Genomic DNA, 26,262 nt, shown 5'->3' with positions numbered 1-26,262 from the left:
TTTTTAAGTGCATGCATTGTGTTTGTCTTGTATACCTAAAAAAAAATACATTTATAATATATTCATAAATATTAATTCATACATGAACACAGTTTAAGCTTTCCCAGGTAAAAAAAGAAATTCACTTAAGCTGTACTAATCGATGCACTTATAAATATATTTTTATTATAAGTGCATAATAAATGTGTTATTTTGTAACTTTAAGTATATTGAGTCCTCTTTAAGATATGTTTAAGATATGTTTAAGCTAATTGCGATGTATTTTAATATATTTAGTTGTGTTAAAATAGAATAACAACGTATCTTTAGTGCAATTTAAGTGTTCTAAACATGATTTAAAATACACTTTAATACTTCTTGAAGTACATTTAGAATATATTTTAAGCTTCACTTTAATGTACTTATAGTACTTTCTTTTTCTGAGAGTGTATTACTGGAATACACTATGAATATTACATTAATGAATACAAATGCATTATGCCTTTTATTGCACACACGCACACACACACACACACACACACACAAAGAAGTTACTGAAAAACAATAAACCACATAAGTGAATAAAGATTTTTTTTTTTTTTTAACAAAGTCAAGGCTGCAAAAGGCTAAGCCAAATGAGAAAACAGAACATTTCAAATGTCACCATCATTATCTTCAAATGTACGATCACTTTTCCTTGAGTATGACTTGCATTTTCTGCCTGTTGAATGTAAATATATCAGATTTACAAGCAATTTTTACCAGGCCGAGCATTTTGGACCTGGGATCACTAAATTAGGAAAAGCACAGCACAAGGGTAAGTGAGCCACTGCATGGTTTATAATATTTTAATGATTTTTAAATGCTTGATGTTTATACTTAATATAATATTAAAAAAATATGATCTGGTTCTTTTGTAAACAGCATTTTAAATATGTACATGGTAATTTTTTGCATATGCAGCAGGGGCTGGACACTGGTGACAGGCTTATCATTCCCAATGAGGACACAGAGGAGGAGAAGACCTCAGGGATCTGTTGGAAGCAGCTGGTTGCCAGAGCAACGGTAAAACTGTGTCCAGGACAGGAACCTTTGAAAACCGTGATAGTTTTTACTCATGCAAGTGCAAACATCATTAGCATTTTTCAATATTTTGACCTTTTTTTTTTTTTTTTTTTTTGAAAATCTAGTCTGCTTTCTGTTGTTACTGTTAAAGTGATGCTAAAAATATCATATGCTATACCAGACATTACTCACTTCATAGTTTCATGAGTTGAAATGCATTGAGCTGTGAGTAATTTAGTTGATGTTGTGACTGGGTTTCAGGTTCATTCTTTCCAATAAAACCAGATGAAACAAATATCACTGTGGAAAATAAACTATGCAATCACAGGGCAGAAAAATTGTTTCTGAATATAAAATATCAAAAAAGATTGCATCATCATCACAATCTCTTGGATGTATAAACATGTCCAACTTCATCTGTATATTATGGGTGACATAGCAAATCTCAACTGCTTGAATTGTCTGAAAATATAAACTATATTATTGCAAAGCTTTGCTAAATGCGACTATAAGTCATGAAGATATGATATCATAAACATGATTTTCTGTAAAGCTACTTTGAAACATGTGTTGACTTGATATCACTGATAATATATTTTTGCGAGTATAAAGTATTATCTACAGTAGTTTAACCAGCTGAAAGTGCCTCAAACCGCTTTAAAACCAACAAACATATCATCTAGGATCAGCTAAACCAGCATAAGCCATCTTTTCTGCAGGGAAAAGGAGGCATAAATGCCTTTTATCCTGGCATATGTCCATCCATCTTGCCATTTTATGAGGTACACACACAAAAACACTCACACAAGAAGCCAAGCAAGCAGTAATTTATAGCATCATACCTATAAATAAATATTGTGTAACAGAATTGGTTTATCATTTTATCTTTGGATTGTTTCATTTGTAATCGACTATTGGATTGTACTTCCACATCTCTGCTGGTCGCCTTATTGATTCGCTGTAATGTAATACACCTCTATAATGCTCTCTCACTAAGTCATACAGGAATATATGAGACTGGGTTTCAGATATTGACACTGACGCCACTTGAAGAGAAGCTCTCAGTGAGGATGACTGATTTATGGGTAGCACCAGTGTTTCTCATTGTCATAAACTGTGGTGCTCCTCAACCATCACATTAAAAAGTACTTAAGTCTCATCAGATGATCTCCGTGGGATTGCAAATAATGCAGTGAGCCTATAAATCGCTGTCTGGTTTTAATAAACATTCATTTAAAAATATGTCACTTACAGTAGGCTATATACACATGTACACATTCAAATGCTTTTTAGGGGGGAAATTATTGTTTTGCATTGCAAATCAAATTTTGTGTGACATTTGTATGGTTGGGTTCAAAAGTTTTGGTCAGCAGCATTTTTTTTTAAATAAGTCTCTTATGCTCACTAAGCTTTCATTAAAGCTGCGGTAGGGAACTTTTGACGCTCTAGCGGTTAATAAACAGAACTGCTTGCGTCTTGCGGAAGAACATCGTAGCCGGAACTACTTCTCTCTGTTTATGTCTATGAAGAATCACAAAGGTATTGGGTTACTCCGCCGCGGTACCCCCGAAGCAATCTAAAATAGTCCGAATATAAACACTTATTATAGGTGCACCCTAGTGATTCAGGACAAGCTAAAAACACGGTTTGGAAAATGGATTCATGGTGTACTCGCTTATTTTATACATTTTTCTACATTTTGAACACAAACAAAGTTATTATTTTTTTTCATGATCCATTTTAATATTTTGATTTGATATGCTCTTCATTTCTTTTTATTATCAATGTTGAACACAGTTGTGCTGCTTAATATTTCTGTGGTAATGGATCTTTTATTTCAGGATTTTTTTATGTAGTTTCTTTACCTTCTTTAGAAAAAAAACTAAAACTTTTTTTTATTTTTTATTTTTATCTTACTGCTAAAGCTAAATACATAGGGTTAGGACTTCAAATTCATATTGTAGTGATGCTCTGGTAAACACCACAAAAAAAAAAAAAAAAATAGGAGTAGTATGGTAGCACTGACAATCCTTAATCTTCCCACCAGGGCCTTAAAAACCCCTTTTCTAATACGCTAAAACACACTATAATCCTACTAACCCCGGTGTCCTCTTCCTGCTGGCTTGCAGGACTCTCTCCAGTATGTGCGGGCACTTAGCCAGCTCTCCCTGGGCACTGCTGTGCACCCGTTTGCAGGCACAAGCCTGCTCTGTGCTCCCTGGGAGAATCCCTATCAGGCACAGAGAGACGCTCTTTATGTCTTAATGAAGGACAAATCTGTTAGCGCAAGGCCAGTGTGTGTGTGTGGCCTCTTCACTGCTGTCACCCGAGCGCAAATGAAATGAATGAAGAACTTTTATAGAGGCGCTGAGCTGGCAGACGCTAGATGTGGAGATGCTATTGATTGTAGAAGTGCATTTACTTGAATAGTATAAAGAGGATGAACCATTTCAAGTTTTTGTTAAATGATTTCAGTAATTTGTTAAATATTAGTAGGCTGCATTTATTTAATCAAAAATATTTTTTTCCTGAATGTCCTAAAGCAACAAGCAAAGGAAATAACATAAGTAATGCAAGCAGAGTGTGTTCCTTGAGGGTCGCAGTGGAGTTCAGGAGTTTGTTCCACCACCAAGGAAAGTATGATGCAGTGTATAATAAATGTTTAAGGTGGAATTCATCACTTTAAGTCCATTAAGTGGCATTTCACCCACTCTCTGGTATTCAGAATTAGGATGCTTATACTGCTGCACTTTTTAGACTTTGAATGCAAAATGATCTCATTTACTGAATAAGGAAAACTCTATACATGGTTACTGTACACATGGTACATAAAACTCTAATTCAAGTAAAAAAAAAAATAATCCTGTTTTCCGTAAAACATAGATCCTAAAAGTACAATATAAAACAGCAAAAAGTAAGATTTTGACCACTCTAAAGGATAGTTCACCCAAAAATGAAAATTCTGTCATCATTTATTCTTCAGCAAAACACAAAAGAAGCTTTTTGAAGACTGTTGGTAACCAAAGAGTTGACGGTAGCCATTGACTTCTAAAGTATTTTTTTTTTTCCACAATATGGAATTCTTAGAATATCCTTTTGTTGTTGTTGTAAAAAAAAAAAAAAAACATACAGGTATTTAATCTTAAGAATAATAATAGAGTTTTCATTTTTGAGTGGACTATCCCTTTAAGAGATTTTTCTCCATAATGTGCCAATATTAGAGGCATGCCTCCTTTTTCATTCTTGCAGTGTTTGAGTCACCAGTTCTGTCTCCAAACCCTCTCAGCCAGATTACGGCGAACCTTTGCTCTAGAATCTGTATCAGGGCTGTAACTGCATCTCACTGTATGTTCATTGTGTCGCCTGCGAGCTCAGATCGTCTGAATAAGCCTTGAGCACAGTGTTTCCAGGCAAAGCTTGAATGCCAGTCGGAGGGTTGCCATGGCAACAGAGTCGGCTCTAACTGCACTTTGAATGTCTGGAGACCCTGAACACTTCAGCTGTGCCGAGCATCTTATCTGGTAAACAATGTCATATCCTTCTGTGCTCTCTCGTGACCAGTTCCCCTGAAAAATCACACGTCCTACATAATGTGAATAACAAATGAGATCTCTTTAATATCTCAATAGATTCTCGGAATTAAATTAAATTAAAATTATGCATTTAGCAGATGCTTTTATCCAAAGCGACTTACATTGCATTCAGGCTAACGATTTTCTCCTATACCTTGGTTTGAGAAAAAGAGTGCAGATTTTAAATGAACTCAAATTAAACACTAAATTAAATTCTTCTTTCTGGTCTACTTTATTTAATTGAAACCCCTGAGAAGAGTTAAGCAAAAGAAAGTTTTGTCAGTAAGACCAACTGCATTTCATTCCTTTAGTCTGATTTGAATGATTTTGGAAGTTTTATTAATACAAGTAATTTTTAATTTAATTTGAGGTTTTTATTTATTCTTTGAATAAAACAACGATTACTGGAATACATTTTACAAGAAAATACAATTTCAGTCAACTTCAAAATTTCACATTTAATTTGTAACCTGTTGCTTCTTAGTAATTATTTGTGAAAATTATCTAGCCCATTTCTGAGTGAAAATTGTTTTAGGTCCTACACTAATTTTTAGCCAGTTCCGTTAGATATTTAAAAAAAGAAGAGAAATGATGAGTATTCTAATAAAGATCTTTATTCAGTTTTAAATAGGCCAACAAACCGTAAAAATACATACAGGTCAATAAAATGACAAATCAGCTCCTTGTGTGCATTTCAGCCTCATGGGATACGGTTGTAAATTGTCCTCAAAATAAAAAGGAACAGATGGATGACTTGCAGGTGTGGAAAAAAAAATCAAAATCAAAATTTGTTGGCGGTGTTTTTTTTTTCTTTTCCAGATTGGTTGATCCTGAGTCAGTCGGTCTGAGATCAAATTCAAATCAGAGACGGATGCCAGCACTCATCAGCCTCCAGGCAGCGGAAAAGGAACGTTTCAATCATGATATTACAACACAGGACATGCTTTCAATTCATGGAGCTATAACGCAAAAGAAACTGTGCAAAAGATGCCTCCCTGCATCCCAAATAAAACAACAAATGCTTCAGTGATTAAATAAGATTGACTTAGGACAACACAGGAATATCAGCACTGCTAAAACAAAATATATATTAAAATGAACTCAGCTTAACAGAAAAGATAATATCCACTCGCCAACATACCCGATTAAGTCTGACTATACTGACTTTCTGAAAAGCTCCAATATCTTGGAACAAAGAAACACATCCTTTCATTAATTAAAGTGACACTATTAGTTAAATAAAGCAGATTTTAAGCACATTGTAGAATTTAAGCCTCAGCAGTTCTCTTTTTCTTTTCTTTTTTTTCCAAAATGATTTTAATATCAACTTATCCTCCTTTAATTTTTTTGCTTAGGGCTTCTTAAAGAGATAATTCACCCAAAAATGAAAGCTCTGTAATTTACTCAACCTATATTTTGAAGAATGTTGGTAACCAAACAGTTTTGGTGACAATTGACTTCCATTTCTCAAAATGTCTTCTGTTTTGAAGAACAAAGTGAGTCATACAGGTTTGAAATGACTGGAGGGTGAGTAAATGATGACAGAATTGGCATTTTTTGGGTGAACTATCCCTTTAAGGTAATTATTACTCAAATGAAGGTGAAACTCAAATTATGCCCCAAAAGTCAGAACGTTTTATTACTGGGCTGCTCAGATGTGCTTAAAGGCCAAAAAAGTGAGTGGGTCACTAAAACAAAAATCAGTCACATAATCAGCGTAATTCAGCACAAAGCCTCATTCAAAGAATCACTCCTTAATTCAGTCAGCCTTGTTTTTTTTTTGTTTTTTTGTCCTTTTTGAAGTAACTTTCACAGAGCTATCTGAAAGCACAAAGCAAAGAAATAATAAAACAGCAGACTGGAAGGCCAGCACAATTATGACACCGAGAGAAAACAACATAATTCTGATTTAAAAAGAAAAAAGAAATCTAATTTCAGTCCTTTAAGGAAACAGAATTGGCCATCTGAGTGAGTGTAAATGCAGGGCGCATGCCTTAACGTTTCCTCTTTCGGGGTGATGCTGATGAAGACGAGAGTGAAGATGCTAATGTTGTCATGATTCCTCGTTTCCTGAGTCATCCTCGTCATAGCAACAGTCCTCGCCATCCTCATCCTCCAAGTCCTCATCATCATAGTAATCGTCGTATAACAGGTCGGACCCCTCGTCCAGTGCAGGGGCGCGTGTGCGAACGCAGTACTCCGCCAGGGTGGTGGGAACTTTTACTCCGTCCCGTTCCGCCTCAGCTTTAGTGGCCAGAACCTGTTTTCTGTAAGACATACAAACACATGCAATGGATTTAAAGGAATATTTGACTTCACATTTGTGCTTGCAAACCTTCAGACTAGACTTCAATTGTAAATACATTAAAGTAACATGTTTTTCAATTGCTTTTACTGCGATCCATGTCATGCCACAGCCAAAAGACATTAACTTTGCTCATAATGCAGATTTACACAGCTGAAATATTAACCATGTAGCTTCCATAAGACCCATCTGTTTCAGGCAGTGGGACATATTGACATTTTATGTTATATTAGTTCTTCATATGAATCATTGCCCTGAGGTTTTAAAAAAGACATCAACAACTGATGCCCTGAAGGAGGCAAAGGATGAACTCAGATGCAAGTCAAATTTTCCAACTCGGATGGCTGAAAACATGAATTGCAAGATGAACGGTCACTTGTGTTTCAGTGACTCATTCAACCACAGGAGGGCACCGCTGATCCAGAAAATAAATCTAAATCTTTCCATTAGCTGTTGCTTTTCACCAGGCTTTTTCACCAAAACATAACCAGCATTAAACAAATGAACATTAAGCACAGCTGAACTCTTAAAGGAGTCATATTGTGTATTTCTGCACAATCATTAATATTACCTGATGATTTCTGCGTATTCCCGGTCTTTTCCTTTGCTCTCTCTCCATTTGCGGTACATGACGGAGGCGTCCACGTTGGCTGGAGAAAACGTGTTGGGTTCGTTCAGCAGAGAGATGACACTCAGCAGGATAGTTCTGAAACACACAAACAGACACTCCATGTTATAATGCCATTACCTTAAACCTCATCAGCTGCAAAGCTGCTTTGTGTTGCATTTTCCTGAAGATTCCAAGAGATTTCACACAAGAGGATCAGGCTTCATCTATTGCTTACAGCTACACAGATGCATTCATATTTGCAGTTGGGGTGTACAGTATATTCATTGACCAATTTGGCAAGAAAACAACAGTGTTCATTTGGAAAGTAACTTATTTTGAAGTACTTTTCAAAATACATTTTGCAAAACCATTCTTATAGTCATTGATTGTTAAGTAAGCAAAGTGTTTTGAACTTAGAAAATAAATGACATGGTTCAAAATACATTTTCAACAATTTTGAGTGAAACTTGTATAATAAAAAATAACAGCAACAACAAAGATCATTATACTTATTATTATTATATTAATCATGCTATAATTATCATTTAGTGTAAATCATGTGATATAATTATTTTAGTTGCTTAGTTATTAATATGTTAAAACCAGATTTAACATAGCGGGTTCGCCACATTCTACACATAGCATAGCTGGTTCTAAATATTATATATATATATATATATATATTTATATATTATTTATTTTTTTAAATTTGACATCAAATCAACATCAATATATATTTGTTTTTTAAAAACAAAAAACAAAACATGATCTTAATAGCTTTTCTTACCACATACAAATTGTTTACTGTAAAATTAAAACTAGCTCAAAGAATAATCTAGACGTAATGACCAGTAAGAAAAAAAAAGAGCATTTAAAATCACACTGATTTTTCACATTTGTTTTGCACTCAAGATAATCATTCTGAGCAGAAGAACACAGTAGGCTTTTACAACATTCAGTCCGTTGTCAAAATATGCCCATCTCTCTCTGTGTGCAGCGACAGGTGCTCTTCAACAACACAAATGATTAACAGGAGCTTCCTGGAAGACACTCGCTTTTCCACCAAAACACAAAGCCCAGTGAAACATGATACCAGACTAACAAGAACACAGATCAGACTCGGGGGAGGACACACACAAATACCCTGATCTCCAATGAGATGCTTTCCATAAAGGCAAGCAACAGGAAACTCATGAGCACAAAACCAGCCTGGTCACTCTTCATATAATTCTGTTAGTGGGAAAATACATGATCACTACCTATGTATCCCTGAGGGGAAATGTATTTAAAAACCAACCATTTCTCTTTGGAAAGTGGTCTGAATAAGCTGCAAAGTGGACTAGACTATATGCTGATAATCAAAAAGGTCTGGCTGTTGGAGATGACTTCATACCTGACGTTCTGTGTAGGGTTCCACCTCTCGGAGGGAAGCTCTCCGCTCTGTGGATCATCTACTGGAGGATGCAGAATGGAGATACACACGTCCCCGTTCTGTGAAAGCACAAAGAGATTCATCAATCGCATGATCGTAATGCTTTCATGAGGAAAAACAAGCATCTGAGCGAACCCTTCATCTCCACACCACTGCTGTGAGTACTCGAGTCAGAGCGAGACATGTGAAAGAGAGATAAGGAGAAACAGCCTCTGCAGAACCATCAAAACTCGCCTGGACTCGGAAAAGGCCCTGTGCATGTTATGCAGGAAATATACTGGTGCATGGGTTAGGTGGTTTGACTAAAAACTTAAATCAGAGTAATGTTATATCAGTGTAATTGAAATTACATCTATCTATCTATATACTGTAGTTTTACTTCTTGTAAATTCAACCCAAAGGTTTCTTAGATAAATACATTACCATGTAGTAATTCTCTTTTAAATAATAATCCAATAACCAAAGCACCAATTAAATGTTTTGCAAATAAAACACACTTCATATTACTTGATTACTGCCTTTTTATCTGTAACTTGGTTATATATAAAAAAAAAAAAAAAAAAAAAAAAAAAAAAAAAGATTTATAATTTATATTTATATGATAGGTAAAAACTGATAGCCTGAATGCACTGTAAATCACTTTGGATAAAAGCGTCTGCTAAATGCATAAATTTAATTGTTTTATTTTAAAATTTATAACAAATCAATACATTAGGTATCACTCTTAGAAATAATAGATGAAAAACATAACTAAGGTGAAATACTAAAATTACTAAAACAAATCACAAATACATTTGAATAGTTTTAGAAACAAACATCAAAATGAAAACGGATAATATAAAAATAAAGGCTAATTCAAAACATTAATAAATTCTACAATAGTAGAAATTAATGTGTCTTTATACATGAATGTGCATCATTTGATTTGAATATTAATGTTGAAAGATATTACAGTGCATGGCAACATGCAAACAAACAACATACTGCTACACTACATTCATAAAGGTACATTATAAATCAACAAAGCAGTCTACACTACACTACAAGCACACAATACACTGTCTCCAGCACACCACACATATTACCGCTGATATACATTTTCAAAAATAATTCAAACTTTTGAGAGGAGGGTTATTTATTTTATTGTACCTTTTTACATTTTTTTGCACACACTAAAAATGCACATGACATCTTTTGGGAAAAGAAAGTGTTTATATATTTAGAGATTTATAAATATTATGTTGTTATAGAACCTCAAATAAAAACATAACCAACTGAGAAATATTAGTGCTTTCAGTGTTTTTAAATTACTTAATTTTCAGTCCGTTCTTCACAAACACACACACACATGCAAAAGAATATAATGCATGATTGGAGACAATTTTATAACCGTTTTAATCCTTTTTGGATATCAGACAGTCCACCCAGGAGTTCACTGAACACAAAAATGCAGAAGGGTAAGAACATAGATCTGTGCAGTGGTTTTTGCCATTGTTATGCATAGAATTTCAAACGCACCACGACCTGATGTTTTTCAGGTCACAAACAGGCCTGAACTGCAGGTGAACCACACCAGTCTGTGCCTGGTGATGAGATTTACAGTTCTTCCTCATTTTTAAGTGGCTTACTTACTCATTTGACACAGTGCAGCTATTTATATTCAATCATATCAAGTACTCATATAATGCATTGTTTTTCATATCTGTTCAGCGGCACTAACCGTCATAAATAGGTTTGTTTTTACCTGGTGCATTAACACAGGGCTTAACTGAGAAGGAAATGAGGAAGTCCAGAACAACAGATAAGCCACATGCCACAGTACACATGGTGAGAGCCGAAACAATCCTCTTACCTCATAGATGTTGGGGTGCCACATCTTGGTGAGGAATCTGAAAGTGGGCGGGGAATAGGGGTAATCAATTGGGAACTTGATGCGAGCCTGCAAAACAAGACAAAAACAATGGTCAGGACTATCAAAGGAGACTTCGACCCCTGTATGTTTGTAATTAACTATAACGGCTAAACGGATAATGCTTTCAGCTGCCAATAAGGCTGTTTTCACACTCGTTTCATTGTTTGGTCTGAACTGAAGTTTGATTTCAACCCCCTCACCCGCTGATCTCTTTTCACATTGTACTTGTGTTTGTCTGCACCAGAAGTAGCACAAGATATGTGAAAAATGCAAGCTGCTTTCTGAAGGCAATTTATTCAGAGACATGCTTCCATGAGAGATTCATAACATCAAAGTTAGGGATTTCAAATTTTGTGAAACCTACAAATATGACTGTCCCCTTAAAAATGAGCTCCTGCCAAAAATATGAAACAGCAGCTATGCATTCTCACACACACACAAAAAAGAATAATAAAAATATGCAATATATTACCTGATAAATATATTGAATTTCTATTAAGATTGTATTCATTTCTACCCACACAATTATAGCCGTTGTACAGGTTTAAATCAGAAGAAATTGATTAATCAGTCTTAAGAAAGCAGAATGGTACGGTAAATATGTAAAAATATATTTTTAAAGAACATTTTTGATATCATTTGTGTTGTTATCAGTACTACATTTATTACATTTTACACAGCCCACATTTTCCTAAAGCAAACCATACTGGAAAACTGCTCTCAAAACAACCAACTCTGACATTAAATGGACTTGGGTCCGCTCTAGTGTGAAAGTGTTTTTTACTCCGTTAAAAACTTTCAAAAAAAAATTTCTTCAGATTCTCCCACCCACCAAAAACACATTGCTGACTGATAGGGATGCACGATATTGGATTTTGGCCGATATTCGATATGCCGATATTTTCTAAATAATTTTGGCCGATGCCGATACCGATATCGATATATATACAAATATATACTGATATATTTACAAATATATATACTGATATATTTAAACTTTAATTTTACTGAAGAGAAATCCATGTATCTATTCTGTACTGATTCTACCATAAATTTATTATTTTACAAATGTAGACAGACATTCACATCTGAAAAACAGGTCAATTATTTCACTTGGAGAATATCGGTTTGGCTCATCGGCAGAAATATTCATATCGGCCGATACCGATAATGGTCATTTTAAGCTTTTATCGGCCGATACTGATATTGTGCCGATATTATCGTGCATCCCTACTGACTGACAATCTAGACATTCAGGTTCAAACCGAACACCATCACAGTGCTGTCGGCTGTCACGGCACAGAGAGATTTCTAATACACAGCCGCTTTGGAGGATTCTATCTCCGGGTGAGCGCAGGACAGCTGCTCTTAATAGGATTGGAGACGCATCACATTGCAGGAGAACAGTGCAGATGGAAAGGGGGGGAAATCTGAGAGAAAAAAACAAATGGACGTTGAGCTGGAGAACCAGGAAGTGGGACAAATCATTTTTTGGCACGGAAACAACTAGGTTAAACAGCCGTTATGCAAGAGATATGCCCTCCATCTCAATTCAATACAGACCTAATTATTTTCAAGTCTTGCGGCAAAACTGCCCTTGAAATATTTTAGACTGCTACTATTGGAAGTGGACATACTGTGTCATGCATTTAAACTATACTCATTTAAATCACTTTATTAACAAGGATTAGTTACTTTAATCAGCCTAATGTTATTCAAAAACATCAATGGTTTTTTTTTTTTTGGTTTCTCTGTAGTCACCAAAATCATATGACAGCTTTTATCTAAGGAATGGATCAAAAAAGTATTTAGTCACAAAGTAGCACACAAATGTCATTTGCTTATATTCAAATACAGTAAGTAAAAACTTGTGACACCAGGTTTGAGATCAGTGATGCCAAATGGAATTATTTTTATTCATAAGAGACAATGAGAATCGAGAACTACAGCAGAGGAACGGATTTTTAGTCAAAAACAACTTCAAAGCCTTTGTATGGTTTCTGAATACCTGAAATACAGCACATACAATAGGGTTCAACGTTTGGGTTTGGTAAGATTTGTTTAAATGTTTTAGAAAAAATACTTTTCTCTTCCAAGGCTGAATTTATTTAATCAAAAATACAGTAAAAACAGTAATATTGTTTAAAAATATATATAATTTAAAATACCTGTTTACTACTTTAATTTATTTTAAAATGTCATTTATTCTTGTCATGCAAAGCTGAATTTTTTGCATTATTACTATAATATTATTACATAATTTTTTTTTTATTATTATTTAGCAATGTCAAAACCTATTCTATTTTAATTCAAAAAAATATAAAGTTCAAATGAATAGCATTTATTTGAAATGGTAATCTTTGAACATAAATGTTTTTACTGTCACCAATTTAATGCATCCCTGCTGACTGTTGGCATTAATTTCTTTCTAATCAAACTTCTGAACAGTAGTCATATGGATGACTTCAGGTGGTGTTGGTGACACAACAACATCAATCAGCACTTCTCCGTTTGTGTTCCAAGGAAAAATGTCAGTCGTAAAGGTTACAACCATATGAGGGTGAGGAAATGACATAATATTCATATCTGGGTGAATCGACATTTGAAAGCATGTAACCATTCCTGATAAGTTAGGCTCGACTGGTTTCAGTTTCTTGGCTGACTATGAGATCTTGAAAATGTGCCAGCAGAATACTCAAGAGGGCCTTAACATTGCTCCTGCAAACAGACAGTGTGTGTGAATAATTTCCCCTTTTAAACAAAGAAGCAAGTCTCTGTCATGCAAATACACTCTCCACTGACTTATCCTCAAGCAGGGAGCATTTACAGGTACGAGTACCATGCCCTTGGGTTTCGCTAGACTCGAGAGTTCAGATCTGACATTTATCAGGTTTCAACACAAACTCACATCCTGACACACCAGTGAACAGTGACGCCACTGTATCTACCAAACCCACTGTATTTGTGTGTGTGTGTGTGAGTGAGTGATCTCGCTGTAAACAAAGGCAAGAAAAGTCACTGACCTACTTCAAATGTCTTCACAACAGTCCTTCCTTTATAATCTAGAGAGGAACTAACACGAAGATTAATAATTCAGCAAAGATTGTGACATTATTAAGGTCATTAATTATAAACCATTCAGACTGGTGTGAAGGAACAGGTTTATCTGCTCTGGTGGAATGGGGCAAACCTCCTTACAATCATTCTTTGTTGTCATTATTCTATTATTACAATTATCATAATAACAATAAAACCGGTCAAACATGATGACAACAACTAATACCAAATAAATTGTTCCTTATAAGTGTATGCAAGGTCATGATTGTGACATTTTCTAAAGTGTAATTGGTTTTGACACATGCATGCATTCAGCAGAATTGGAAAGTACCACAAACACTTATGCATAAATTATTTTAGAATTTATGACTAAGTCAATAATGAGTATAAAGGTAATTATTTAAATCAGTAATTAGCTTACAGCAAGCTTAAAGTGTATTACTACTATGAGGTCAAATAAGATTATATTTGATTGTAATATAAAAAAATATTCTTCGTGAAAAGTCACCCTCCATCCATCAGAATCACAATGAGGAACAAAGAAACCAAACAAATGAGCTCCATTATCCTCAACAAAGAACCCACAATCTCACCAAACCGACAACTGATGGAAAACAAGACTTCAGATCAAAATTAAACCTTAAATCAAATCAAAACCCTTAATTATATGAAAAATTCGTCTGAATGAAGTGTCACATAGCGAGATGGTGCAATCTAGAGCTGGTTCCAGTTCTAAATATAGACCCAGCCATCTGTTCCTAAAAATAACACACATTTACCCTTTTCAAACCAACCTCAGTCCTTACCTTGAAATAGCCCCCTTCATAGTGAGTGTTTGGGGGTCCGAAAATCGCCACTTCCCAGTTGTAGAGATCGGCTTCATCCACTAAAGTGATCTTGAAACCCTCCACTGGTTCCTCCTGTAGAGACTTCATCTCCAGCATCAAAGCTTTCTGTGAGCTGGCGACCTGAGCACTGCTCTGATGGGCCATTTCTGCTTTATTTCCACCCAACTAGACTCACAAAGCGGGCTTTCTTCCTCAAAAAGGGGGAAAAAGTTGACAAGATGTGACGAGGCAATGAAAGCTGCTTTTCTTTGTCTGGAGTTGCTAGCTTAGCGAAGAAATGACAATGTCCTCAAAAAGAGAGGTTATTTTCGATCAAATGAAAGGTGCTTTGGCTATAAAGCATTATAAGTATTTTTTCCGTCGTCCATGAAAGTAAAAAATGTTGTTCGGTTGTTCATACGCAGAGTTTTGCCTGTCAGAATAATAAATAATCGCGCTCGGGGTTTGTTGTTTTTTTCCGTAGCTGAAGGCTAGCCGTGAAAATCCACTTCGACTCAACACTAATCCTCTCTAACGGGAGGTTTTCGTTAAATAAGTAAATGCAGATGCCTGAATGCACATAAAGAAAGTCTACGCTTGAATTGTGTGCCAAGCTGATCCGTCGAGGAGCACAAATTAGCGTGAACTAGTAAACGCGAATGAGAGTGGCGAGTTATGAGTCGATGTCCTGGATGCGTCTTTCCTCAATTCCAATGGGGTCGCGGTGCATCATGGGTACTGAAGTTCTACCCGCACACTTTACACTGTAAACGTTCCTTCATTAACTGACAACATTTCAATCCCTCTTATAATAAGTCTAGCTAAATAATTAGCTAACGGTTTTTATGCATGTATTAGCCAATTTGTTATATTATTTATATTATTTTTCTATAGGCCTTTAGGGGAGAGTGGGCCTCTATGTAACAACTTGGCTAAAAGCTTTGTTTAAAATTGCATTATGTTAATGGGCAACAAAATGTATTGAACACAAGTAAACAAAATTCTCAAATAAAACAAACAAAAAAACATTCATATCATCCATTTATCACAAACAAAGACAGACAGATCTAATCAAATCCACATCTGATGAAAAAAAAACAGGTCATGACGTGATTAAATCAGCCTTTAAAGCAATTATAGATCTAAATTATATCAATATATCCGAAATTCAGTTTTGCAACACTGTTACAGAACTCTATAAGGTGAAACTAAAGTTTGATTCATATTTTGAATGAATACATTTCTTTGTTCACAAAATCTATTTTTGTTTCTTTTAGAATAGAACATCAATCCTAAAAGAACCTGTTTAAATAAAATAAGTTCTATTTTTTATTTTATTTTTATTTTTTATCATAGAGCACTTAGGCTTACAAAGTTTTAAAACTCTTTTCAGCAAATATTTCCCCTTTTGTATCAATAAAAAAAAAATATATAAATATATATATATATAAATATATATATATATATGTTTGTTATTCAGCATCTATCTCATCTGATGTTTATTTGGCTCCAGTGAATGTCCAGGAATGTCTAATCTAGTTAACAGACATCCTCTCTTACTCTGATTATACTGTATCAACTGGCTGTTCATTATTAATCTCTCTGTTACATATCAATCTAAACTGTCTTTTGTCCAGAGATAAGGCAGTAACAATAAAAGTCAACCAAGATCAGCTCCATATATTATATACATATACATGCATTTACACATGACAGAAATAATATAGGAAATAACAATATCTATCTATTCAATCTAAATCATCATTACTCATGAAACAAGCATCTCTCTGACGTCTCTCCTTCTGATTTACTGTCAGTTATCTGATAAGAACACAGGACAGCATGGCATCAGGAACTTACTGGCTGATGGGATAGTCAAAGGACAGTCTGTTACTCCCTGATGATAATTTTTGCAGTTAAGCTTTGACATTAAGGAATAATGTAGGCCTACCTATATAACACATCAGTACAATAATCAATAGCATGATCTGTTGTATTGTAGGATGCTTTTAATATATGATAGTTTTTTTTAACCCATGCAACACACTCTTGTTACTGGTAGAGTTTTACTCAAGGGCACAATGCTGATAAAATGTGATTCAAGGACTCTGTGGGTCCTGAATCCTTATTAAGGCTCAACCAACAACATTTGTGGGAAATATCAGTAATTAATAGCCCAATAAACCACATAACAGAAATGCATCTAAATACACATTTGACACATTATAACATTTGCTACTCAAGATGAATATGAATGCACAGTAGTATTTTGGGAAAAGCCCCATTATAAAATAATTTACACATTGTGAATATACATTATTTAAACATATCTAAATTGAAATGTCATATAAAGATGTAAAATGTAAACATGGTTATAATGCAGTTACTTCAATGTAAAAAAAAAAAATAATTATATTGGTGGATGATCTTATATTTATTTCTGTCACATCTGAAAATGAATTTAATAGGTCCTATTAAAACAAAGTCTTAGACAAAAAAAAATATTATTTAAGCTTAATCTCACATTAATATAGACATATGTTGTGATTAAATTTGACAATCTGAGTATTTTAACAAACGTAGTGCTGAGAAACAAACAGTTCAGTTCTATCTTGTAAATAAAAATTAGAGAATAATTCCCTTAAGTGAGTAAAGTCACTCTGACTGTATTAAGGAAGTAATTTAGAAAGGCCTACAACAAAGGTCCATCTTAACTTTTTTGTTTATTTATTTTAGTTAAAGTCATAAACAAAATGTTTAGCGAACATGTGAATGTGTCTTTTTTTGTCTTTTCACGCATCACAGAATGATGATGAATTATTTATTTGTCCATGGATGATGCCCCAAAATGAAAAAGTATAATATAATAAACTGTTTGTGATTACAAGATCATACACATTAATATAAACATTTGGCAATAAAGCAAATGTCGTTTAATAAGTATTTAATAATAATATTTGATTCGTTTTATTATTTGTTATATTTTCACGCATTAGTAATTAAATTACGATTTTTAAATATTTTATCTGCGAAGTGAACTGTATTTTTAATGTCAAACGTTTCCGGTAAACGGGCTTTTATTGTGAAATGCGGCACATCCGGCACTGCCTTCGGTTTTTGCCCGACCGATGAAAACATCAGTGTTGGCTGCTAATGCCGGCCTGATTCCTGCAACAATCAGCAAGATGATCGGCATCCTACTGACTGTTTTCAATAAATACGGATCAAACTGTTAGCGTTTACTGTATCTGTTGCTAGCCAAAGCCCGTTTTGTATTTCTAAACCATTTTTGGTAAGTGACGTCTTTGATTTATGTGGCCAAAAATCATGCTAATGCTAACTAATAATATCTAGTTTCTAAATAATTTGGATGCATATGATATGAAATATAAAATACACCAGTGCAGTGAATGTATTTTCGTATTGTGCAAATGTTTTGTGTATTTTCTGATTTTGACATTATTCAATATTTAATTACATTGTATATTGCACCATACAGTGCAACTAATGCATATCTGTCTAGCATTTAAATGTATGTTAATCATATTTCTTATTTTATTTTATTTAGTTTCGTGTTTCCATGAAATTTATATTTTTGCCTTCATGCACTGAGTTCCAAATGTCAGTCTGAGATCACTAGTTGATGTACATTTTTTGTTTTTAAATTAAGATTTTTAATGCATAGGCAAACCACTGGCATAGATAATTGTTTTCTGAATTAATGCACGATTAAGTTAAATGCTTAGATGTGATGTGTGATCTAGTTTTGTGATTATGTGGGCAGCTCTCCTGACAGCCTTGCTGTAGTGACAGACCCAAACGTAGCTTTGATTTCTGTGCCCTGTTAAAATGTCTCTAAAGGTTAATCACGCTGTCTTGCAATGACCAAATCAACATTTCCCTTTAATCTAAATGTCAGCCCTCCTTAACATTAAATGACATTCTCACTTGGCTGGATTGCTTTGTTGGCATTGGCTTATGAGAATGATGTTGAAATATGATAATTAAACCCGTGCAATCTTTCACAGGATCTCTAATTTCCAGTAGAAGAAAATGAACGGCTTATCCATCAGCGACTTGTGTGGCTTGTTCTGTTGCCCACCTTGTCCGAGCCGGATTGCAGCGAAGCTGGCCTTCCTGCCCCCAGAGCCAACCTACACTCTTCTGCCAGACCTGGAGTCCACCTCACCTGTGACCTCTAACCTTGGAGCTTCAGGTTTGCGCTCCCGTTTGGGCGGAGGTGGAGGAGGCGGTGGCGGAGAAGGAGCAGGTGGTGGTGGGGGTAGTTTTGTTGACAGGAGTGGAGAAGGTCGATGGAAGCTGCACCTCTCTGAGCGAGCAGAGTTCCAGTACTCCCAGAGAGAGCTGGACGGAACCGAGGTCTTCCTCACTCACTCCGGCCGTGGAAACAGAGTCGGATGCATGTACATCCGCTGTTCCCCATCCGCAAGGTGAGGAAGGATCAGCTTAAGATGTCAATGTAAAGCATTCTTTAGTGTTAGTCTTCTCACCCAAGCCTGTAGAGGCCCATTCATACCAGGAAATATAACTATAATGATAATAACACATAGAAACACTATCATTGGGATCATTTCAAAACTATTTTTGCCTTTATTTATATATATAATGCTTTATAAAAGTAGTTTTAATGCATGAATCATGCCTTGTAATGCACTGTATATTGCATCGTTTGATCTCATGAATAATTGTAACCATGGTTATAATACATTATAACACATGACAAGCAAAGCTTCAAATCTGAGTGCTTTCTGACTCTCCATAGACAGTGCAGTGCAATGCAAATACCACATTCAAGGCCCAGAAAGGTAGTAAGGACATTGTTAAAATAGTCCATGTGACAGCAGTGGTTCAACTTTAATTTTATGAAGCTACGAGTGTGCATTGAAAACAAAAACTATGACTTTATTTAACAATTTCTTCTGTTCCTGTTCCATTTAATCTGTCCCTTTAATCAAGAAATGTTATTATTTTGCAATGTTCTGATATGCAAACAATCTCACAATCCATTTTAAAGCCAGTCCTCTAAACCATTCCTGTTTTGTGATCTACAGGTACACTGTGCTGTTTTCTCACGGTAACGCTGTGGATCTCGGTCAGATGAGCAGCTTCTACATCGGGCTGGGCACTCGTATCAACTGCAACATCTTCTCTTATGATTACTCTGGTTATGGGGTCAGTACAGGGAAGCCCTCAGAGAAGAATCTGTATGCAGACATAGATGCTGCATGGCACGCTTTGCGCTCAAGGTATGTCAGAATCCAGAGACTAGGTAGCATGCAGCTGTACTGGTGCAGTAGTGAAATTCAGCTGTGTTTTGTGTTGATTTCATGTGTGAAATCACTTCTCCGTTGTCTCAGGTATGGGATCAGCCCTGAGAATATCATTCTTTATGGGCAGAGCATTGGTACCGTGCCCACCGTGGACCTGGCGTCCCGTTATGAGTGTGCTGCTGTGGTACTTCACTCACCCCTCACCTCAGGAATGAGGGTGGCGTTCCCCGACACCAAGAAGACATACTGCTTTGACGCCTTCCCAAAGTCAGTGAACACTGAAAAATGTTTCTTTTTCTTTCTTTTTTTTACATGACAAAGATGTTAACACCGTTGTTTAGAACATTAGGATATATTAAAACAATAGGCTGCTCAAGGTTATGCATTAATATTGAACTCTTGATTTAGGTGTGTTTAAAGTATGTCATTTATTTGACAAAGTCTTCAAATATAGCTCATCCATTCAGTAGTATGTTTCCATTTATCATACTCATGTAAAGGGAAAAATATCATTCCCTTTACCTCTGAAATTCAGCAGTGGTAAAGCATCTACTATGATATGAAATATTTGTGCTGTGCTTTATTAGTTTTATCAGAATACTAATTTTAAATGCCCATTGATGAAGCTACTAGATTTTTGACTGCTGGATACTACAGCTATGGTATCTTTCAGATTTATTTACACTGGTTTGGTGAATATAATTTTTATTCTATATTTTATTTTCTAACTTTTTTAACTTAAGGGATAGTTAAGCAAGAAGAATTGCAATTTTGTCATTTATTCACTCTTATGTTGTTCTGTTTATGTATGACTTGTGTTCTTTGGAATACACTACTTGGTTTTAGATGTTGGTTTGTACTAAGTAGGACTTTCAGAAACTGATGTTAAATACAGAAACTATGCATTAAATTGATTAAAATAGACAGTAAAACATTCATATTGTTACCAAAGGTTTCCATTTTAAATAAATGCTGGCATTTTGAACTTTCCAAAAATCTTTAAAAATATATAAGTCTTAGTTTTCATTAAAATATTAAGCAACACAAGTGTTTTTTCAACATTGATAATAATAAGAAATGTTTCTTGAGCATAATATCAGCATATTAGAATGATTTCAGAAGGATCATGTGACACTTAATTTCAAATAATTTTTTACTTGTATTTGAATTTTTTTATCAAATACAAGACTTCTTTCAGAAACATTGAAAAGTCTTAAGGACATATTTGACAAATCTACTGATCTTTTCCTTACCCAAAACTACTCTTGATTTCAGAATATTATGTTTAGACTGATATAAAATACTTTGATGTTTATCTTTTGACCGCCTCGAATGCTGCAAGCGCCAAATCCCTGTGAGTACAACTGCCCTGGAAAAAGACCAGTCTGTTCTCCCAAATAATTTTTTAAGGTCCACAGAAAGTCAAACAGGTTTTGAACAACATAAGGGAGAATAAATAGTGGCATTATTTTGGGGATGGTTTCTTTAATGGCTCTTTGTTGTCTTCTGCTCTCTCAGCATTGAGAAGGTCTCTAAAATCACATCTCCAGTGCTGATCATCCATGGGACAGAGGATGAAGTCATTGATTTCTCTCATGGTCTGGCCTTGTTTGAGCGCTGCCCAAAGGCCGTGGAGCCGTTGTGGGTGGAAGGAGCCGGGCACAATGACATCGAGCTCTACAGTCAGTACCTGGAACGCCTGCGCCGGTTCATCAGCCAGGAAGTGGCTGCACAGTAAACGCACCATTCGTTGCGCTCGCGTCTATAAATGGTTGACGTTTATGGAAAGCAAACAAACCGAATCTGGTTCTGGAGGCTTTTTTTTCTTCTGTAAACTTTCAGCTTTCACGTTTCTGTCAGCCTGTAGCTGAGTTTTCTACTGAGAAGTCCCCTCGACTTAACACCGAGAAGATCTGAATGTGTGAGCATCGGTCTCAGGATCTCAGTACGTCTGAGGCACTCACAGTTGATTTGGCTTGTGATTTATGTGACCAGGACAAAAATGAAATCTCATTTGAACAGGACTAATATCTCTTTATGAAGCTCTTATCTCCTGGGTGTTTATGTACTTTTTCTTTTGTAAGGTCTTGTGGGTAAGCATATGACCAGTCTGTTTTAAAATATAGCATTATCAATTTCAGACAAGAACTCTCTGCTGGACAGATTGTGTGTGTGTGTGTGTGTTTGTGTGTTAACCTTTTTTAGACCATTTGCTGTGTTTGTGTGAATGTGTTTTGATTGAAACCACCTTATCTGCTCTTTTGAGAGGAATTACCAGTCAAAATTTTGGACACTGAGCTTGTTTTTCAAGATCTTAAAAATCTTAAATGCTTGAAATTTGTAGACACCTATTGATTGTGCCTACTTAAGCAATTTTTGAAAATTAAAATCTTAATGCATTTTCTTAATGAAGATAGGGAAGCAACCAGCAAATAGTCCAGTAGATATGTAAACTTCAGTACTGTTCAAAAACCATCCCAGGATGCTGCTCATGAAGTTACTGAATGTCCAGAGCTGGAATCTAGACAAAGAAGCTCAGATGTAAGACTGATCAGATGTTTATGAACTTTTGACAGACTTCAGTTTGCATTATTTTCTAGTTTTCATGACTTCACTAGTATTCTAAAATGGATGATAGTGATGTAAAAAAAATAAATAAGTAGATGTGTCGAAACTTTTGACTAGTAGTGCAGGTTTCAATAGGTTTTGTTTACCAGATGCTTCACTTTTATTTATTTTCCTTTTTTTAAAGCATTGTTCCATTTGCTTACCTGTCATTTAAAAAGAAGAGTTTGGGGCCCAAACACTGTTTTTAAGGATGTGGGATAAATTCTGATTATGGAAGCCCGTTTCTGCCACTAAATAAAAAAATAAAATCCATATAATTTTATCTCACAATTCTAACTTTTTTTAATAAAAAATGTTTATATCACGCCATTATGACTTTGATATGAACTCGCAAAAGTTAAAATTGTGAGTTATAAAGACTATTTCTCCGGATTGTGACTTGATGTGACACAATTCTGACTTTGACTTGCAATTGTGAGGGTAAAAAAGTCAGAATTGTGAGAAAAATCTCAGAATTGCCTGTTTATATCTCGCAAATCACAATTTTGACTTTATAACTCTCAATTGCGTGTTTTACAGACAGAATTGCATGGTATGAACTCGCAAAAGTTTATATTGCAATTCTCCGCGAACAAATTGTGTGTCAGAATTGTGAGTTAAAAAGTCACAATTACCTTGTTTTGTTTTTATATTCAGTGGTGGAAACAAGCTTCCATAGTTGTTACAGTATGGATATATGGAAACACACTGCCGTTCAAAAGTTTGGGATCTGTACGAAAAAAAATAAAATTGTTTTTCAGCCATGGCGCATTAAAATGGAATAAAAGAAACCGTAAGGCATTCATAATGTTAGAAAATGTTTGTATTTAAAATAGATTTGGGTTGTTTTAAACTTTGTATTCATCAAAGTATCCTGAAAAAAGTATCACAGTTTCCACAACGATATTGAAAGCAACTGTTTTTAACATTTAATAATAATAATAATATTTAAAAAAAACATCAAATAAGAATGTTTTCGGTTTCAAAATAAACTTCTTTAAAAAACATAAACAAATCTTACCAACCCAAACTTTTGAACAGTGTTGAAGTACTTTTTTTTTTTTTTTTTCTCACCTTATTGCATTAATCTTTGTATAATCCTAATTCACATGTTCATTCGTTTTATCACTTTAACAAGAAACCGGTTGTCTAAATAAGCAACAATTCTAAACCAGAGCCGCTTCTGTAAGACAAAAGTGAAGTAAAACATGCAGGGGAGATTAAACTCTTCCCTGGTCCAGTTGATATGATATTGTGATGCATCAGTGTATTGTGACGCATGTATCACGATGAAGTAGTTGGCATTTCCAGCCCTAAAATGGGGACTGAATTTGTAAATATTTAGATTTGTGATCCTTTTTTCCACTTTCTCCCCACACTCTGAATTGTGGTGGAGGTTAATAGATGTGATTTTGCCCACTGTGAGCCCCTGAATGACAGGAAACCTCACGCCACCCCCAAAACATCACAAGTTCTTTCTGCATTCAGTTCTCTTCGCTTGATGTGATGATGCGTAAATGAACTCTGCCGCCCGAGTCGACCCCAGACTGGTGTGTGATTGACAGTTTTCTGAGCCGTCTCAGCATGGGGTCATGACCTCCATCCACTGCTGACCTCTTGTCTGTATTTATGTCTGCGAGAGCAAGAACCGTGACCTTTCTTTTTTTATATATTACTGCATGCCAGGTCATCAAATCACATTACTGTCATTTTTGCTATTTCGTATCGCAAGTTTGGATATTGAGCTATTTATAGCAGCCTTTTCTCTCGCAAACAAGCCTCGCTCTTATGTGGTCAATGGATATATAACACGAACTTCCAGATCTATTTTTTATAAGGTTGACAAGTCTTTGCTATATGAACAAACCTTTCACTGTTTCAGAGCCATTTTTAACAGGATAGGTCTGTCTTTGCAGTCTGGACATTTTTGACTTGGAGTGATAGTTCACCCAAAATTAAATTCTGTAAGACCATCAAAGGATCGTTTCTGAATATTATAAGCTTCTCTTGTTCCATATATTGAAAGGATATAGTGCCCAAGGGCTGTCAAGTTCAGAGAAGATGAATAATTGGTGCATAACCATTCAAAAATGAAAATCTGTCATCATTTACTCACTCTTATGTTATTTCAAACTTGTAGGACTTTATTTTCATCGCAGAACACAAAAGAAGATATTTAAATAAAACTGTTTTGACTTTCATTGTATTTTTTGCCCAAACAATACAAGTTTATAGGAACTAAAATATCTTCTTTTACATTCCACCTTAAGAAAGTCATACAAGTTTGGAATGACATGAGAAAAAATCAATCATCAATTATATATCTTTTTTTTTTTTTTTTTTTTGCGTGTGTGTTTCTTTAAATGGCTTATGGTTATGATAAATTAATTGTATGTTTGTTTTTTTTTTTTCGTCTATATACTTCCACTTTATCAAATCAGCTCGGAAATTCTTCAATTTAAGACGTTAGATATGTTTGTAACACCATGAGTGAGAGTAAATGATATGATTTTTCATTTTTTAGTTGAACTATCTCTTTAAAAGGACATTACAACCTCTTTAACATCTAGTTTGCTATGCATCCCTTAAAGTCTTTTTTATCATGACATCTGTAGTTCTTAAGACTGTTTTTACGACTGACATTAAGACCCCAACACTTGTAAAAATCAGTGTGTACTCAGGAACATTTGAGGTTTATTTCTTCTTTCCTTTGGCTGACAACACACTGCATATTTATCTCCAAAATCCTGCCAGTAAAACTGAACCTGCTTTACATTGATCTTAGGAACCACAGACAGCAGGAAAATTCATTTTCATGTTGACATCTGTGTCTTAAACAGCATAGCAAACTTTGTGTTAAAGCAGGTGGTGTGCCACTTACAGTATAGTATGCATGTAATCGGTAAGATATGAAAAGAAAATGGACTTATTATAGCGTGTGATTTTCGGTGTATATTATATGACTTTCTGAGATTTCAATATAGTTCACTTTAGCCTAATATATAAAATTGTTAGAATGTTAATTTGTATTTCATTTGCTTTTTAGAGCTCTAATGAAAAGGGTTAGTATTCACATCACTGAACTACTGAGCAATAATGTCAAACCTTTGTGAGAACTGGAGAGAGTACATTCTCTGTCAGACTCGCACAAACCTGATGATGATTGTGATGATTATTTGAAGGGTTTGCTTACTTTCAGTAACAGCACAACCTTATCTGAGAACTCTAAAATGCTCTATGCCGACTCACGATTTTGAATAGCGATATAAAGCTGTATTTCACACTAAGTCGCATATCTGTATCAGGATTTGCAAGAAAATGACTGTATATTTCCAGGTACACGTCTGTATAGAGAGGTTATGGTGTGTCCTCTTATGATGTAAGGTGTGTGTGTTTTGGATAATGTTTTCTTTTTTTAGCTGGAAGATGTGATGTACTGTGGTTGAGTAATAAAGGAAAACTGTAAAGTTTCAGTCGGGTTTTTGACCGCAAATGAGATGTTCACAAAAGTAGCATTTATTTTACAATATTTATGCAAGACTTAAAATAATTTAGACTCTTGTCCATAGACAACATTTTTGTTAATTGGTTCCAGTCATCTCAGA

At 35.0% G+C, this 26,262-nt stretch overlaps 2 protein-coding genes across 2 annotated transcripts; one reads left to right on the top strand and one right to left on the bottom strand.

The window, feature by feature from the left end:
* Positions 1-5,208: 5,208 nt before the first annotated feature.
* On the bottom strand, positions 5,209-15,489 carry LOC113113421 (ubiquitin-conjugating enzyme E2 R2-like). Its single transcript, XM_026279598.1, has 5 exons — positions 14,739-15,489; positions 10,816-10,902; positions 8,925-9,022; positions 7,493-7,627; positions 5,209-6,883 (listed from the first exon to the last, which is right to left on the bottom strand). The coding sequence occupies exons 1-5, from the start codon at positions 14,922-14,924 to the stop codon at positions 6,670-6,672; spliced, it is 720 nt and encodes a 239-aa protein (XP_026135383.1). The 5' UTR covers positions 14,925-15,489; the 3' UTR covers positions 5,209-6,669.
* Positions 15,490-17,856: 2,367 nt separating this feature from the next.
* Positions 17,857-22,869, top strand: LOC113113412 (alpha/beta hydrolase domain-containing protein 17A). Its single transcript, XM_026279587.1, has 5 exons — positions 17,857-18,051; positions 18,788-19,210; positions 19,832-20,026; positions 20,138-20,317; positions 21,569-22,869. Exons 2-5 carry the CDS (start codon positions 18,813-18,815, stop codon positions 21,786-21,788), a joined length of 993 nt encoding a protein of 330 aa, XP_026135372.1. The 5' UTR covers positions 17,857-18,051; positions 18,788-18,812; the 3' UTR covers positions 21,789-22,869.
* Positions 22,870-26,262: the final 3,393 nt, after the last annotated feature.

This window comes from Carassius auratus, chromosome 2 (genome assembly GCF_003368295.1).
Source record: "Carassius auratus strain Wakin chromosome 2, ASM336829v1, whole genome shotgun sequence".
NCBI classification, from domain to species: Eukaryota; Metazoa; Chordata; class Actinopteri; order Cypriniformes; family Cyprinidae; genus Carassius; species Carassius auratus.
This window is presented reverse-complemented; position numbering and strand designations above follow the sequence as displayed.

Coding starts and splice junctions, on each gene's coding strand:
- LOC113113421 (XM_026279598.1), bottom strand. CDS start 14,924: ATGGCCCATCAGAGCAGTGCTCAGGTCGCCAGCTCACAGAAAGCTTTG. Junction 9,023..10,815: donor GGCACCCCAACATCTATGAG/GTAAGAGGATTG, acceptor GTGCTTTCACAG/AACGGGGACGTGTGTATCTC. Junction 6,884..7,492: donor GAATACGCAGAAATCATCAG/GTAATATTAATG, acceptor TATGTCTTACAG/AAAACAGGTTCTGGCCACTA.
- LOC113113412 (XM_026279587.1), top strand. CDS start 18,813: ATGAACGGCTTATCCATCAGCGACTTGTGTGGCTTGTTCTGTTGCCCA. Junction 19,211..19,831: donor CGCTGTTCCCCATCCGCAAG/GTGAGGAAGGAT, acceptor TGTGATCTACAG/GTACACTGTGCTGTTTTCTC. Junction 20,027..20,137: donor TGGCACGCTTTGCGCTCAAG/GTATGTCAGAAT, acceptor CCGTTGTCTCAG/GTATGGGATCAGCCCTGAGA.